Raw genomic sequence first — 13,817 nt, 5'->3', positions numbered from 1 at the left:
GTAAGTTAAAATTTTGCATGCCCTATTTCAAATGCTGATTTTTCTGGATACATGGATTTATTGGCATTGTTTCCTTCTTGTTCTGATATTGTAAATTTCTCATTACAATAAAATTCAGGCAGAAAATTTTTAAATATTAATTTTTCTCTTATTTTCCTGAGTTTTGGGAAATTATCTAATTTTCTTTGCTTTAACTTTTTAATTATTTGTTTATTTTTAATTTATTTTTGGCTGCATCAGGTCTTAGTTGCGGCATGCAGGCTCTTTCGTTGATGCGTGCACGATCTGTCGTTGCAGCATGCGGGTTTCTCTCTAGTAGTGGTGTGCAGGTTTCCTCTAGTTGTGGCACGCAGGCTCCAGAACACATGGGCTCTGTAGTTGTGGTGTGCGGGTTCCAGAGCGCATGAGCTCTGTAGTTTGCAGCACACAGGCTCTCTAGTTGAGGCGCACAAGCTCAGTAGTTGTGGCGCGGAAGCTCAGTAGTTCCGGCGCGCAGGCTTAGTTGCCCCACAGCATGTGGGATCTTAGTTCCCTGACCAGGGATTGAACCCGCATCCCCTGCATTGTAAGGCGATTCTTTACCACTGGACCACCTATCTAATTTTCTTATCCCTTTAAAATGTTAATGAGTATTGTTTACAAAGAGGGCTGGGGATTTTATGAGAAAATGTATAATGATAAATTACTGAAGGTGGATTTATTATCAACATTATAATGAATTTTGTTACTTGTTCAGTAGAAAAAATATGAAAAAGCTCTTATTCCACTCTGATATCATAGCTCTCCAACCCATATATTGCTCTCAGTTTAACTCATTCAATATGTCCTGTATGTTTTCTGTTTCTTGCATTTACAGGATCTTCTTCGGATTATGACTTTATACAGTTAGTATTCCCAAGAAATACTGTAACAGGGTGAGTATTCATGCTGATTTGACAGCAAACAGGGTGAGTATTCATGCTGATTTGACAGCAAACAGGGTGAGTATTCATGCTGATTTGACATACCACTGTTAGGGTACCATTGTCAGTAAAAATTACTAATTAAGATAGCATAGAATAGGATACCACGGTATCAGGACACACATCACAGTATAAAAGACAGAAATAAAATGAGTTTTAAAAATTCAGTCAAATGGCTTAGGAGACTACCACTAAGATATGTGGTAGCTAAGTAAGCTTTTTCTTCAATAAAAGCAGCAGAAGAATTCGTGGATGTCTCATAAGTTAGGGTATTTCTGAAACTTATTCATATCAATTGCCTCATATTAATATTATGCTTTTTCTCTCTTTGTTTCTGAATATTTTGTACTCACTATATGTACTGAAGTACAATTTATATGTTCTTAAGTAAAAGATACCCTCATTTCTAGTGACTGGCCAAGATTCACTAGCTTCATAGTTTGAGTTTCTAGACAAGATGACATTTATTCTTTCTCAAATACTGTACAAAAACCTCAGCTGAGAAAAATCATACAATTATTCAGGATAAAAATCTTAAATAATCTTCTTTTAAAATGTCTTACTACAAAATTGCAATAGATTAAGGGAGAATCTCTGTCTTCCAGGACAAAACACACACACACGCACACACACGCACACACACACACACGGGTGGGCGCACCATCTCATATAATGTGATTGCCATGAGAAACAATAGACTGAACAACCAGGTTGCATTCAGATCTGATAAATCTACATAGCCCCATAAGCAATGAGAATACATAAACAGCAGTCCTTCCACTTTAGACACAAAATGTGATAGCTAAGAGTAGGCTTCTAATAAAACAAGACATGTAAAAGTTTTGATTCAGTAACAACAAACTAGGGGGAGGGGAGAGCAGGAGTGATTAAGCAAGATATTCCATGTCTCAAGGTTGTCTCAACAGAAGATGTCCAGAATGGGTATAAAAATATCTCAGAGGTATAAAAAAGAGAAAAAGAGACCAGACATATAAAGCAGCTATGAAAATAATATTGAAATGCCATGCACACAAATCAAAAACTTTTCTCTACTTCACAACTTTTTTTGCAGCAAAATGGGCCAAGTCTAGTCACATTCAATAGTGCAGTCACTCAGAGCAGTTGCTCTCCTTAAGGGCAGCTGGCCCAAGTGGCATATCTAGTCCTCATATTCACAAGAGAGTATATCAAAATTTTCAACCAGAGAATTTTAGGTGCCAAAGGGTAGGACTGTTCTCTTGCTGGAGCTGAATCCAACAGGCTGGATAGAGAAAAAGCATTTCTTATATACCAAATGTGTTTAGTATAGTTACATAATATATCACCTTTGCTGGTACCAGAAAGGCCCTTTTAGTCATTACTTTACAATAACATAAACAAACACAGAAAGGAATATTCCCTGTACCCTTTCTTTGTATCTCACTGAGATAGAACCTTTTGAAATGTCTTAATGCAAGTACTACTTCACTTGCTATTATTATCAATATTACTAATTACAATAAATTAGTTTTACATAATGCTTTAGAAAGGAATTTCACATGCACTGATTTGTATGTACTATACTTTATATGGTAAACAGATGAGAAATCACAATTAGAGGTTAAGTGACATATTCAGAATTACAAATTCTGCACTTCTTATGTGTAATTCAGTATCCTGACCTACTTTAATGATTGCCCCAAATCATGTTTTTATTTATATTATTATTTGCATGTTATCAAAATGAAATCCTACTTTTGGGGAACAGGTTGTGACGATCACAGCTTCATTGCTTTAATACAAAAATCATTGTTTATTACTTTATTCCCCCAAAATGGTAATGAAATTAGATTTTTTCAGGACGAATCAGCATACTCCATTAAAGTGCAGTAACCACTGTCATCTCCATGTCTTCCAGACTAATGAATGTGTCCAGCAGAGAAACCACCCAGTACGTTAGCCACTTTATCCTCATGGGCTTTCCCTCATGCCCAGAAATGCAGCTCCTCTACTTCGGGCTCTTCTCAGTAGCCTATGCCCTGACCCTGATGGGGAACACAGCCATTGTCTGTGCTGTGCGGTGGGATCAGCGCCTTCACACCCCCATGTACATCCTCTTGGGGAATTTCTCTCTCCTGGAAATATGTTATGTCACCACGACCGTCCCTAACATGTTGGCCAACTTCCTGTCCACAAGCAAGTCCATCTCCTTTGTGAGTTGTTTTGCACAGTTCTACTTCTTCTTCTCTTTAGGGTGTGACGAGGGCTTCTACCTTTGCATCATGGCCTTTGACAGGTACCTTGCCATCTGCCGTCCTCTGCATTACCCACGCATCATGACTAAACAGCTGTACACTGGCCTCGTCATCTTTGGGTGGTCCTGTGGGTTCGTGCTCTTCCTAACCCCAGTTGTTCTCATTTCACAGTTGCCCTTTTGTGGCCCAAATATCATCGACCATTTTATGTGTGATCCTGTCCCGTTGATGACGCTGTCCTGTTCTGAAGACACCACCACACAACTCATTTACTCTACTTTCAATGCTATTTTCATGTTTGGCACCTTTCTCTTTATCCTTTGCTCCTATGCTCTGGTGATTCTGGCTGTGCTAAAGATGTCCTCAGCAGCGAGCAAACGCAAAGCTTTCTCCACTTGTGCTTCTCATCTGACTGTAGTAACTCTGTTTTTTGGCTCTGTTACGGTGATGTATATTAGTCCTGGATCAGGACGCCCAGTGGAAGTGCAAAAAATTGTGGCCTTATTTTATTCTGTAATAACACCCCTCTGCAATCCTCTAATTTATAGCCTCAGGAACAAGGAGATGAAGAATGCCCTAAGGAAAGTCTTTGGGACTGAAATACCTGTCCATAAAACATAAATCAGAAGTCATAGTGAACCAAGTCCCAACACAACCTATCTGAATAAGATATGAGCAAGATGGTTTTCTAGAAAATTTAATCATTTTGGTTAGGGAACTGTTACAATAAAGTCCATGATTATCATGAAAAGCACTCACTACATGATAGATTAGTCTTATTTAAGAAATATGATTGTCTCAAGAAAATTGAACTTTTCATTAGAACTGATTTCTAAAAGGAAGTATAAATCTGGTTTGTATTTCAGAATTGGAGCAACATATAAGGATGCAACAGAGGTTATGAACTTGTTTTGGGATTAACACTAAAAATTTTCCTCCACTGGTAGTTACTGAGTAAAAGGAAGGACTTCTGTATGAAATAAGTCCAGCCTTGCAAGTGTGATCTTTTCACTCTTCTCTGAAGAATAATACATGTTTCTACTGTAAGGATTGTAAAGAAAGAAACTTAGAGCCTTAGTTGGATATTAGGTAGTACGTCAGAAGTACACAAAATACGAATTAGGAATTTAATGGCTAGTATTTATTCAAATAGAGTTAAGATACATGCTAAATGTAAAAGGCATTAGTCAGGACTTAACTCCCTTTGCTGCAAATCCAGTGTCAACTGACAGGTTTTAGGACCATATTTTATTTCAGAGTTTTGCCATTTGACACATTTAAAATATATAATTACAAATTTTGGTTTGATTCTGCATTTTATTTTCACCATTAGCTACCTACTTTTTAAAGATGACTCTTTAAAAAGAGTCTGCACCTAGTGGCGCAGTGGTTAAGAATCAGCCTGCCAATGCAGGGGACATGGGTTCGAGCCCTGATCCAGGAAGATTCCACATGCCACGGAGCAACTAAGCCCGTGAGATACAACTACTGAGCCCGAGTGCCACAACTACTGAAGCCCACATGCCTAGAACCCGTGATCCTCAACAAGAGAAGCCACCGCAATGAAAAGCCCACACACTACAACAAAAGAGTAGCCCCCGCTCTCCGCAATTAGAGAAAGCCTGCGTGCAGCAACGAACACCCAACTCAGCCAAAAATAAATAAATAAATTTATAAAAAAATAAATAAAATAAAGATGACTCTAGAGATGCACGAACGAAGTAGAATGCAATTTAAGGGAGCTACATTTACAGCCTTCAGAAAGTCATCTATTGCACAAAGTGAAGTACAGCTGTAATTGGACTTCCTTTACGAAAGAACCAAGGATTTGAGGTTGTCTGGGCATGGAGGAACAGGCTTTCTGGGGGTTCAATAACGAAAGAGAAGTTTTCTTTGTCCTATTTCACAAAAGCAAAGTGAACTGAATGGCTGAACAATTGCCTGGGCAAATTATTTACATAAACAAAAACCCTTAATTAAGAACACCATCCAAAATATCTTTAACAGAAGATGCTGTTTTCCTGATTATTTTAATTATTATTTCCTTCTGGGTGCTTATGGTTTGTTCATTCTACAATCATCCATCTTTCTTAGCAGAGAGGGAAAAGAGATGAAAATGTGTGGTGAATAAAATGTACTGTTGTTTCTAAAGGTGTGTGGTTTCTGCATTTGTAACCAACTTTGAGGTAATAATTAACTAGGCTTTCTGTGTGTCAGACTTTCCATATCAGGAAGACTTACCTCATAATTCAGGTCGCTGACACTCAAAATGGAATGAAATTAATTAATTAACTAGTTAATTAAAATGGAATGAAATCCAACTTTTTTAGTAACTTTTGCTGAATTCAAGACTTTATAAATTAAGAATATAGTGAAATCTGAACTTCAAATTTGTCTAATTTATATTAGAAGATGAACTATTTATAAGGATACAAAGTCTCTTCTACTCAATAGATGATTTTTTGTCTTAAAATTTCCCTCAGAGACTTCCCTCAATCACTATCAAAAAGTTACATTCTTTTCAAACCATATAATATTTTCTTACCTCCTCACATACAGAGGCCAACCTTGCAGCCTACTTCATTTATTACAATAATATGCACTTCTATTTCTAAGAATTTATCAGCTACTAATCACTGACATAAACCAACTATATAAACTATCTCCAAATTTACCAACATGTTTTTCTAGGAATAATCCATGTGAAGTTAATAGGAAAGGGGGAAAATGTCAGTTCAATTTTTTAAGTGCCACATTTAAATAAAGCAATAACGGGTTACACCAAATTAAACAAATTCATGAAGCCTTCAAAACGTTATAAGCATGATGAATCTCCAAAATACATATACTAGAATGGAGCTTTATCCAATTTTGACAGGATAACTTCCTTGTCACCCAAATCACCTCATGGGACTATTATTGCACTGAATAGTTTGAGGACAGTCACTTCATTTATTATACACAACAACCTTCTGGAGCAAGTTATTATCAACACCATGTTAAAAAATTAGAAAACTAACAGTTTTAGTGAGGTTCAGGAATTTCCCTAACATCACACAACTAGTACATGATCATGGAACCAGAAGTTTATTGTAGCAGATGCTTTTGGTGAGCTTCTATTTTCAGCTGCAGTTGTACTGAATAGTTCCACGTGAATTTTAAATCATACTAACAGTGTCCCACTTGAAAAGTACCACATATCTTTCAAATTTCTGCCTCAGAGTTTCTCAAAAGTCACCAGAGTCCCCACAGCCTATACATAAGTGCAGCCCTGAAGTGTATGGGATTAGTACAGATGCATGAATGCATCAAACATTTATCTTTCTGGGAGATTACTCCCTATGCATTTCAGAGGTCCTGAAATCCAATCTCCTTCTACGGTGGCTTTTTCTCCTCCCCTCTTACTCTCTCTGCTCCTTCTTGCTTTTTAAGATCACCTCATATGTAACATCTGCACCCAAGTCCTTGTATCAGGCTCTGCTTTTAAGAGAGCACATATGAACTGGTAAGATAAGTGGCCCTAGAACCCAAAGCCTCGATATAAGATTCTGGAAAGATGGCAGCAAAGATCCCAGTGCAGGGAGTAAGTCGAGTGATGATAACCCCTAGTATAGAAGAGCATCACACTTGCTAAGACTTTCACCTGTGATAAATTAGGAGGAGTCACAAGTGGAAAGGAAAGTACTGTCTATGCAATAACTCTAGCACTTGAATGAGATGGAAATAATGGTAATTATAAGAGCTGTGGAGTTGTGAACTTTTTATTTCCTAGAAAGAAGTACAAACTCAAGTCAGTCAACCAATTATCAAGTCAGAGCACATCTCTGAAATAAAGGACAAGTTGTTATACTTTGTTATACTTTGCAACCCTCCTACTAAGAAAGAGACACAGGACTGGGTGGGATTCGATATTTGGGATACAGATAAAACCACATTTGTTGATTATTACTCTGACACACCTATCAAGACTTGGAGAATGCTGATTTTGAGTGGAGCCAAAAGAAACTTCCACAGGCTGCTGTTCATGTTGCCCTGCTGAGCAGCAGGCTATGTAGATAACATACGATAAGCATCGGTAGACTGGTCCAGCATATCTCTTGAGTCCTAGAACAAGGTCACATTTTTTATTACATAGTACTACTCACTGTTTGCAAAGGAGATCTTGATTTCCATTGGGGAAAAATCCTGAGCATCTTAATATGAGAAATCAAGTGGCATGCAAACAGAGCTTCCCATCATGAGCTGGATATTGTCACATCCACCAAGTCATAAGTTCAGTCAAGAACAGCAGCAATTCGTGATGCATTGGTAATGGTACATTAGTGTGTGTGTCCAGACAGGTTCAGAGGACACATTACCTTCTTCTGCTGTACCAACATCTCGTCCTTAGTTTAAACCTATGGTCTCACGATGGGTTTCCAACAACCAGTAAATGAAGGAAGAAGAAACTCAGTCCTGATTTATGGGTGAGTTGATTCATATATTCATGTGAGCCAAAAATAGATGGCTGCTTCATTCAGCCTAACTCAGAGGCTGACTAAATCATGACGTTGAGGGCAAGTTCTTACAGTATGTAGAAATGAAAAAAGAAAACTTAGTTTTCCAGTTGTATGATGGGGAAAAAAACCTAAGGTAAAGCTTATTCATGGGTTCTTAGGCTGTAACAAATGGTTTTTCTGGTCAGTCAGGGATCTGGAAGAAGCAAAATTGGAAAATCAGAGATAGGAGGGAAGATAGAACGATGGGAGTGGACACAAAGTGTGCAAATCTTGGTGTTTCATATTGATGCCTACTACTTGAAAACCAAGTGAATAGAATGATTCATACTACATGTCAGGTAGCTTTTGTCATCTGTCATCCCAGTGCTTGTACCATATGCTCACAAATGGAGGCACCATAATGGTAGGATTGAGGTTATGCACGAAACCCAAAACATGAAACTCGTACCAAGGTTGACCTAGTTAACTAACTAGTTATCTAACTATCTAGCAAATGACCAGCCAGCCGCAGCAGAGACTGATGCTGAGCTGTCAATATAGTCTTCACTGAGAAGAAGCACCCAGCCACTTGGTGGCAAGTTGATTACATTAACCTCCTTCCTTTATGGAGAAATGATCATTTATCCTTTCTGAAGCTCCTACTTATTCTGGAGACAGGTTGTGCTTCCATTTTGATAACTGCACACAATTTCTATTCACAAAAAGAGACATTTTTCAATTCTACGTCTTACGTGTTATATATAATCTCAAGGTGTGAATATATTCCTAAGCATAAAATCAAAGTATAAACCATTAAGAGAAAGAGTGATATATATGACTACATAAAAAAATACCTTTGATTGGTTTTAAAAATTACTGTGCACATACTGAACAGGCAAATGCCAAAAATGGTAAAGGCGAATATTTATAAAATATAAAAAATTATTTTAAATCAAGAAAAATGAACACATGATTAGAAAGATGAGTTATATACATAAATGAGAACAAAAGGAAAAAAGAAAGGCAAAATGACCAATAAAATATTTTTTTAATTTCAACCTAATTACTAATTAAATAAGTACACATTAAAATAATGACACATTACTTTTAAATATTCATAATGGTAATTTTTAGAAAGAATTATAATAGCCTGTGTGTGTGTTTCAAATGTGAGGAAAATGAGCATTCTTACTACCTGCTGGCTGGAATGTAAGTTAGGACAACACATTTAGAGAGCAACCTAGCAATATGGCAAATAAAAACCTTAAAATATACATTTTGATCAGCTAATCCACTTATAGTAATTCATTGTAAGGGAATATCATCACAGAATAGTTTGTAATAGAAAACAATTGCAAAACAATCTAAATGTCCAACAGGAGAGAACTACTTACATTATGCTGTAACCATAAAATGGAATACTATGCTCCTAGTAGTGATTAGGTAGAATTATATTTACTAACATAGCAAAAGATTCACTCCAGTTTGTATATTTTTGAAAGAATGTTCCAAAGCAACTTGTATGATATGAGCCATTTTTAATGTAAATATAAATAGAAGGAAAACATCAAATTTTAATATTATACCATTTTTTGTTCTGATTTTTTTTAGGTTTTCTATAATGACATGCAGCCTAACTTGCATAATTCAAAGATTTTTTAAATGCATCAGCATTTTGGGAGAAACCAAGAGGGGAAAAAAATCACAAAACAGTGCTCTAAAGACAATGTGAATGTGGATGGAACAGTGGAGAACTGAGGAAAGTTATGGGTATAACTGAGGTATTTCTGACATAATCAGAGTCTCCCTGAGCCAGTGCCAGGTGCCTGCCCCCAAGCCTATTAACATTCTATTTCTGCCCAACTTCTTCTGAGTCAGGGATTCCACCTCTCAGACCTGAGATTATCAGTCACATCAAAGAATCTCAAAATCCCACAAAATTAAATTAATTAAATTCACTTTCATTTGAAAATTCATTATTTAATGTACAGGGCATGTTTGAAGAGAAGAAAAGAAGCAGCATGGTGAAATTAAGCACTACCTATACCAACTCCAAAAGTTTGGATATCCTCGATCTAAAGTCAGTCATGAAATGACAAGTATATATATTTGGCCACTACTCTCTCTTCTGCCCAAATTCACGGAGGACATAGCAACACTAGGAACATTTATATATGGCCAGGGAAGGCTGTGCAAAGACAGGGATCTGGTGTCCTGGGCCATTTTGCCCAAAGCAGAACCTGGTCCAACACAGCCCTTGGGGCTTAGCTGCCATACCTTCCACAATACGCTGCCTGGAATAAAAAGAGTGCCTGGGAAGGTCTGATTTGCCCCAGGTGCACCACTTCCTGCTAATGGCTTTCAGGTCCCGTGCTGATTTCTTCCCGGAGTTTGAATCCAGAAACCTAATCAGCACCGGGTTTCCCTTGGGTATTCCTAACTAAAGCAATGATTTCCAGGCCCAAAGCACATTTTCTCTTCAGCAGTAAAATGTCCTGTTTGACTTAAGTTTAGAATTGTCCTGGATTATCCAAACTGGGCATGGTTCGTATACCCCCAGAGCTTTACCATATGAGCTCAGTTACCCAATAACAGATTTAGTGGGACAAGAGAGGCAGTGAGCTCACTGGCAATATCACAGAGCCTTGGTTACCACGGCACCAATTCTGGGAAGAAAACACAGAGAAAGTGAATCAGAGAATGGAAAGAGAGAAAAATGTAATAATAATGAAGAGTGAGAGAAAAATATATTCGTTCAAATTTACATTTGAGGAATTTATCTGAAACTGAAACATCTAGAAAAATTCAATTTTTTTCAGAATGGCTTTCTTTCTTGGGGCAATTGACATGTCAGAGAGGACTGGTTTCTGAGGTACTTCTGAAGTTAAAAAGGGAGAGAACTGATTTGGAAGGTTACATACTAATGAAATACCAAGGTAAATATTATCAATAACAAAATATTTTAAAAGATCATACCAAAGAAGTTAGACAGCCATCATCAAAGCAACAAAGAATCCAAAGAAGTTTTTATAAGCAAGTCATTGAGGGAGGAGGTTAAAGATGAGTCTCCAAATGCAATACGAAAGTATTAGTGGGTCTAAGACCTCCAGATACATCACTGGTGCTTCCAAAATGGAAAATCAGAGTACCCTTAAGTCATCACTAGAAGAAGCAACAGGAAGCAGGGGCAGCAGTAAAAGGACCTGGTCACTATTACTCAGAAGTATTTTCCCCCAAGTTGCTTTCTGCAGGAACTAGCGAACATTGAACAGAGTTAGTCGGCTACTTCCAGTATTGCTGCCTTTGTCAGCTTGGATTAGAGACATTCTGGCTGGTTTCTGCCACCTGATATCTCTGTGTTAAAATAACTAAAGCTTGGAGAAGAAAGATAGAGCCTAATGCAAGTAATAGAGAGTCTAACAGAAGAAGGTAACATCTGAATCTGGTCTGATTCCCACCTTGCTGTGAGCCATTACCAAGAGTTCAAATGTACCTCATTTTCAAGACTACTCCGTGTCTACTTAAGCAGCAAAAAATAAAAAGGAACTAAAGTTTTGCCCTTGCACAGGGTTTTTGCTGAAAGTTTTGCCAAAGCAGCTCATTACCTTGAAAGCTTCTTATGGGTAATGATTGTTTTGAACAAATCTTTGTTCACAATGGGCAATCATTTTTCAGTGAAATTTGTTGTACCAAGATAAATAAGATGCTAAGCCATAAAGACCAGGTTCTGAACAACCTTATCAAGTATAGTGTTTGAAGTAAAAAATATTTAAGGAAGAAAAGAAGCCAAAATAATAATATTAATAGAATTTTCCCAGAGGGACAGAAAGGCATAACAATGACCAGGAAAGAATAACAGGTAGAAACTATAGGCAGATTAGATACAATTTTTCACTTCAGACATCTTATTTGTAGAAAAAAAATAAATAAACCAAGACGAGTTATCACCAAATATAAACTCTTATCCTCTGTGGACTTCTGTTCAATCATTTTAAAATGGTAAGACAGTCTTCAAAAGAATTTAATGAGTATTTTATAAGATAGCATATGTGAAATCTGCTGGCACAGTAATCAGCACATAGCAGCTACTAAACACTATCACCTAAACATATAAAGCTGGGTAGAGTGTTTATATCCATTGAGACAGGAGAAGATAATTTAAAAACATAAGAAGACATAAAATCCTTGCTGTTGAGTATGTGATAGGAGGCTCTGAATGTTAAATGACACCCTGGGTATTCTTATACTCATGAAATCTGAAAGCCAGGGGACAGTTAGTTCTAGCGGGCATCAGTCCCTGCTGCCAGGAGTCTGCTGGGGGGATGCAGACCAACTTTTAACACCACTGTACTGAATGAATAAAGATCGGTGGGGAGGTTACTTTTAGTGAGTCATTGGGAAGATACTTAGGATTTGGGGATTTGTTAAAGTGAACTTTCTATGTCATTTGAAGAAACACATATGAGGACAAGGGAGCTCCAGGAGCCTTGAAGCAACTGGTGACATCCAATATGGAGCTGGTTTTTAAATTCAGAACCTGTCTGGACGTGTCAGGTGAGCAGCAAACTAGAGGGGCCATTACTAGGTGACAGTCTCACCGATGGATTCAGGGAGGGCTTTTCACCTTTGAGCTCATCACTGAAAGTAAAACACACTTGGGGATTGAATGATGCACTGTGACTGTCCCTGCTGCTCCTGAGGGTTGGCCTCCAGGGACAATATGTGGCCAGAAAGGGATGCTTAATAAAATGAAGGGAGAGTTTCTTGGCACTTTATTCTTTTTTGCAGCTAAAGAGAATCCTTTGTGAGGCTCAAATTGTGGCAGAGTGTCACCAGGAACCCCAAATCCTGCACATCTAGGATCTCTAAGAGGGCACAAGTGGTAGCCCCTTGACTGCCTGCTGCAATGTCCACTGTGTATATTATTGCTACAAAAAGAGGGCTGTAAATGTTCTTTTGTATTTTTATCTATAAATATGTTATATTGTAGACAAAGTTGTATATAAAATAATATATAATTTTTTTACAAAGTCCTCATTCTTCCCTGTGGAAGAATGTCTATCCAGGATATAGATGTTTGTTTAAAAATCCCATCAGGAAAATCTGAGCTGACACTTCTCTGTTTTGCACTATCTATCAGATAAAAAAAATGACAGGGCTTCCCTGGTGGCGCAGTGGTTGAGAGTCAGCCTGCCAATGCAGGGGACACGGGTTCGAGCCCTGGTCTGGGAAGATCCCACATGCTGCGGAGCAACTAGGCCCGTGCACCACAATTGCTGAGCCTGCGCATCTGGAGCCTGTGCTCCGCAACAAGAGAGGTCGTGATAGTGACAGGCTCGCGCACCGCGATGAAGAGTGGCGCCCACTTGCCACAACTGGAGAAGGCCCTCGCACAGAAACGAAGACCCAACACAGCCATAAATAAATAAATAAATAAAATTTAAAAATAAATAAATAAAGTAAATAATTTTTAAAAAAATGACAGACGCTAGTGGGCTCCATATCACTTCAAAGGAGATAAAACATTTGTAAGTAATGGATATTTATTTTCATTAAGTATGATTAAGATTGAAGAATTCCTATATTTGCAGTGAAAGGAAAAATGAACGTGTAGTCCCAGGTAGAATCCACAGTGACCCAAGACAGGGAGAGAAGGACCCTCAGTGTGTTGGACTTAGAACAGTGAGGCAGGAATAGAGGGATTTTCAAAGATCAAGAAGTCTGCCCTTGAAGTGGGAAAGGAAGGAAGAACATTCACAAGAGTTGCAGGCTGTGCCACAGATAAGAATTTGAAAGAAAACCTGCTGCTTCTTTCTCTTTCTCTTTGCATGACATTTTCTTTTCTCCTACTTCAAATTTTGATTAACACCTTCTCATTCAAGAGCCACCCTCAAAACATCAAAGGCTTCTTCTCAAGTGTTCCTTATTCTCTCCTTAATTTTGAGGTGAGTTTATACTGACTCTGACCAAGAGTGAAGGGGGTTTTCTTGTTCAAATACAACATCTTTGAAATGTACCTTCCTTCCACTCTTTCATTCCTTATCATGTTTCTTTGCCCTGTTCACATGCAGTCTTACCCACCATAGCCAGTTCAAGTGTAGTAAGTAAAATTGTGGTCACAATAAAGAGTGTGATGGCTCTTA

At 37.9% G+C, this 13,817-nt stretch overlaps 1 protein-coding gene and 1 pseudogene across 2 annotated transcripts in view; both read left to right on the top strand.

The window, feature by feature from the left end:
* LOC309656227 (olfactory receptor 11G2-like) overlaps positions 1-914 on the top strand; it is a 39,429-nt pseudogene extending 38,515 nt beyond the window's left edge. The window contains exon 2 of the transcript XR_014268836.1: positions 857-914. The product of XR_014268836.1 is annotated as an olfactory receptor 11G2-like (transcript). The remainder of the gene's footprint in view (positions 1-856) is intronic.
* A 64-nt stretch (positions 915-978) lies between these two features.
* LOC309654705 (olfactory receptor 1L6-like) overlaps positions 979-13,817 on the top strand; it is a 41,088-nt gene continuing 28,249 nt past the window's right edge. Inside the window, exon 1 of the mRNA XM_082449112.1 lies at positions 979-3,808. Within this exon, the coding sequence (XP_082305238.1) occupies positions 2,849-3,808 (960 nt within the window). The 5' untranslated portion in view covers positions 979-2,848. The remainder of the gene's footprint in view (positions 3,809-13,817) is intronic.

Source organism: Balaenoptera physalus, assembly GCF_965194825.1.
Source record: "Balaenoptera physalus genome assembly, chromosome: 2".
Taxonomy (NCBI): Eukaryota; Metazoa; Chordata; class Mammalia; order Artiodactyla; family Balaenopteridae; genus Balaenoptera; species Balaenoptera physalus.
Note: the sequence above shows the minus strand (reverse complement) of the source record. Positions and strands in the feature narration are given on the sequence as shown.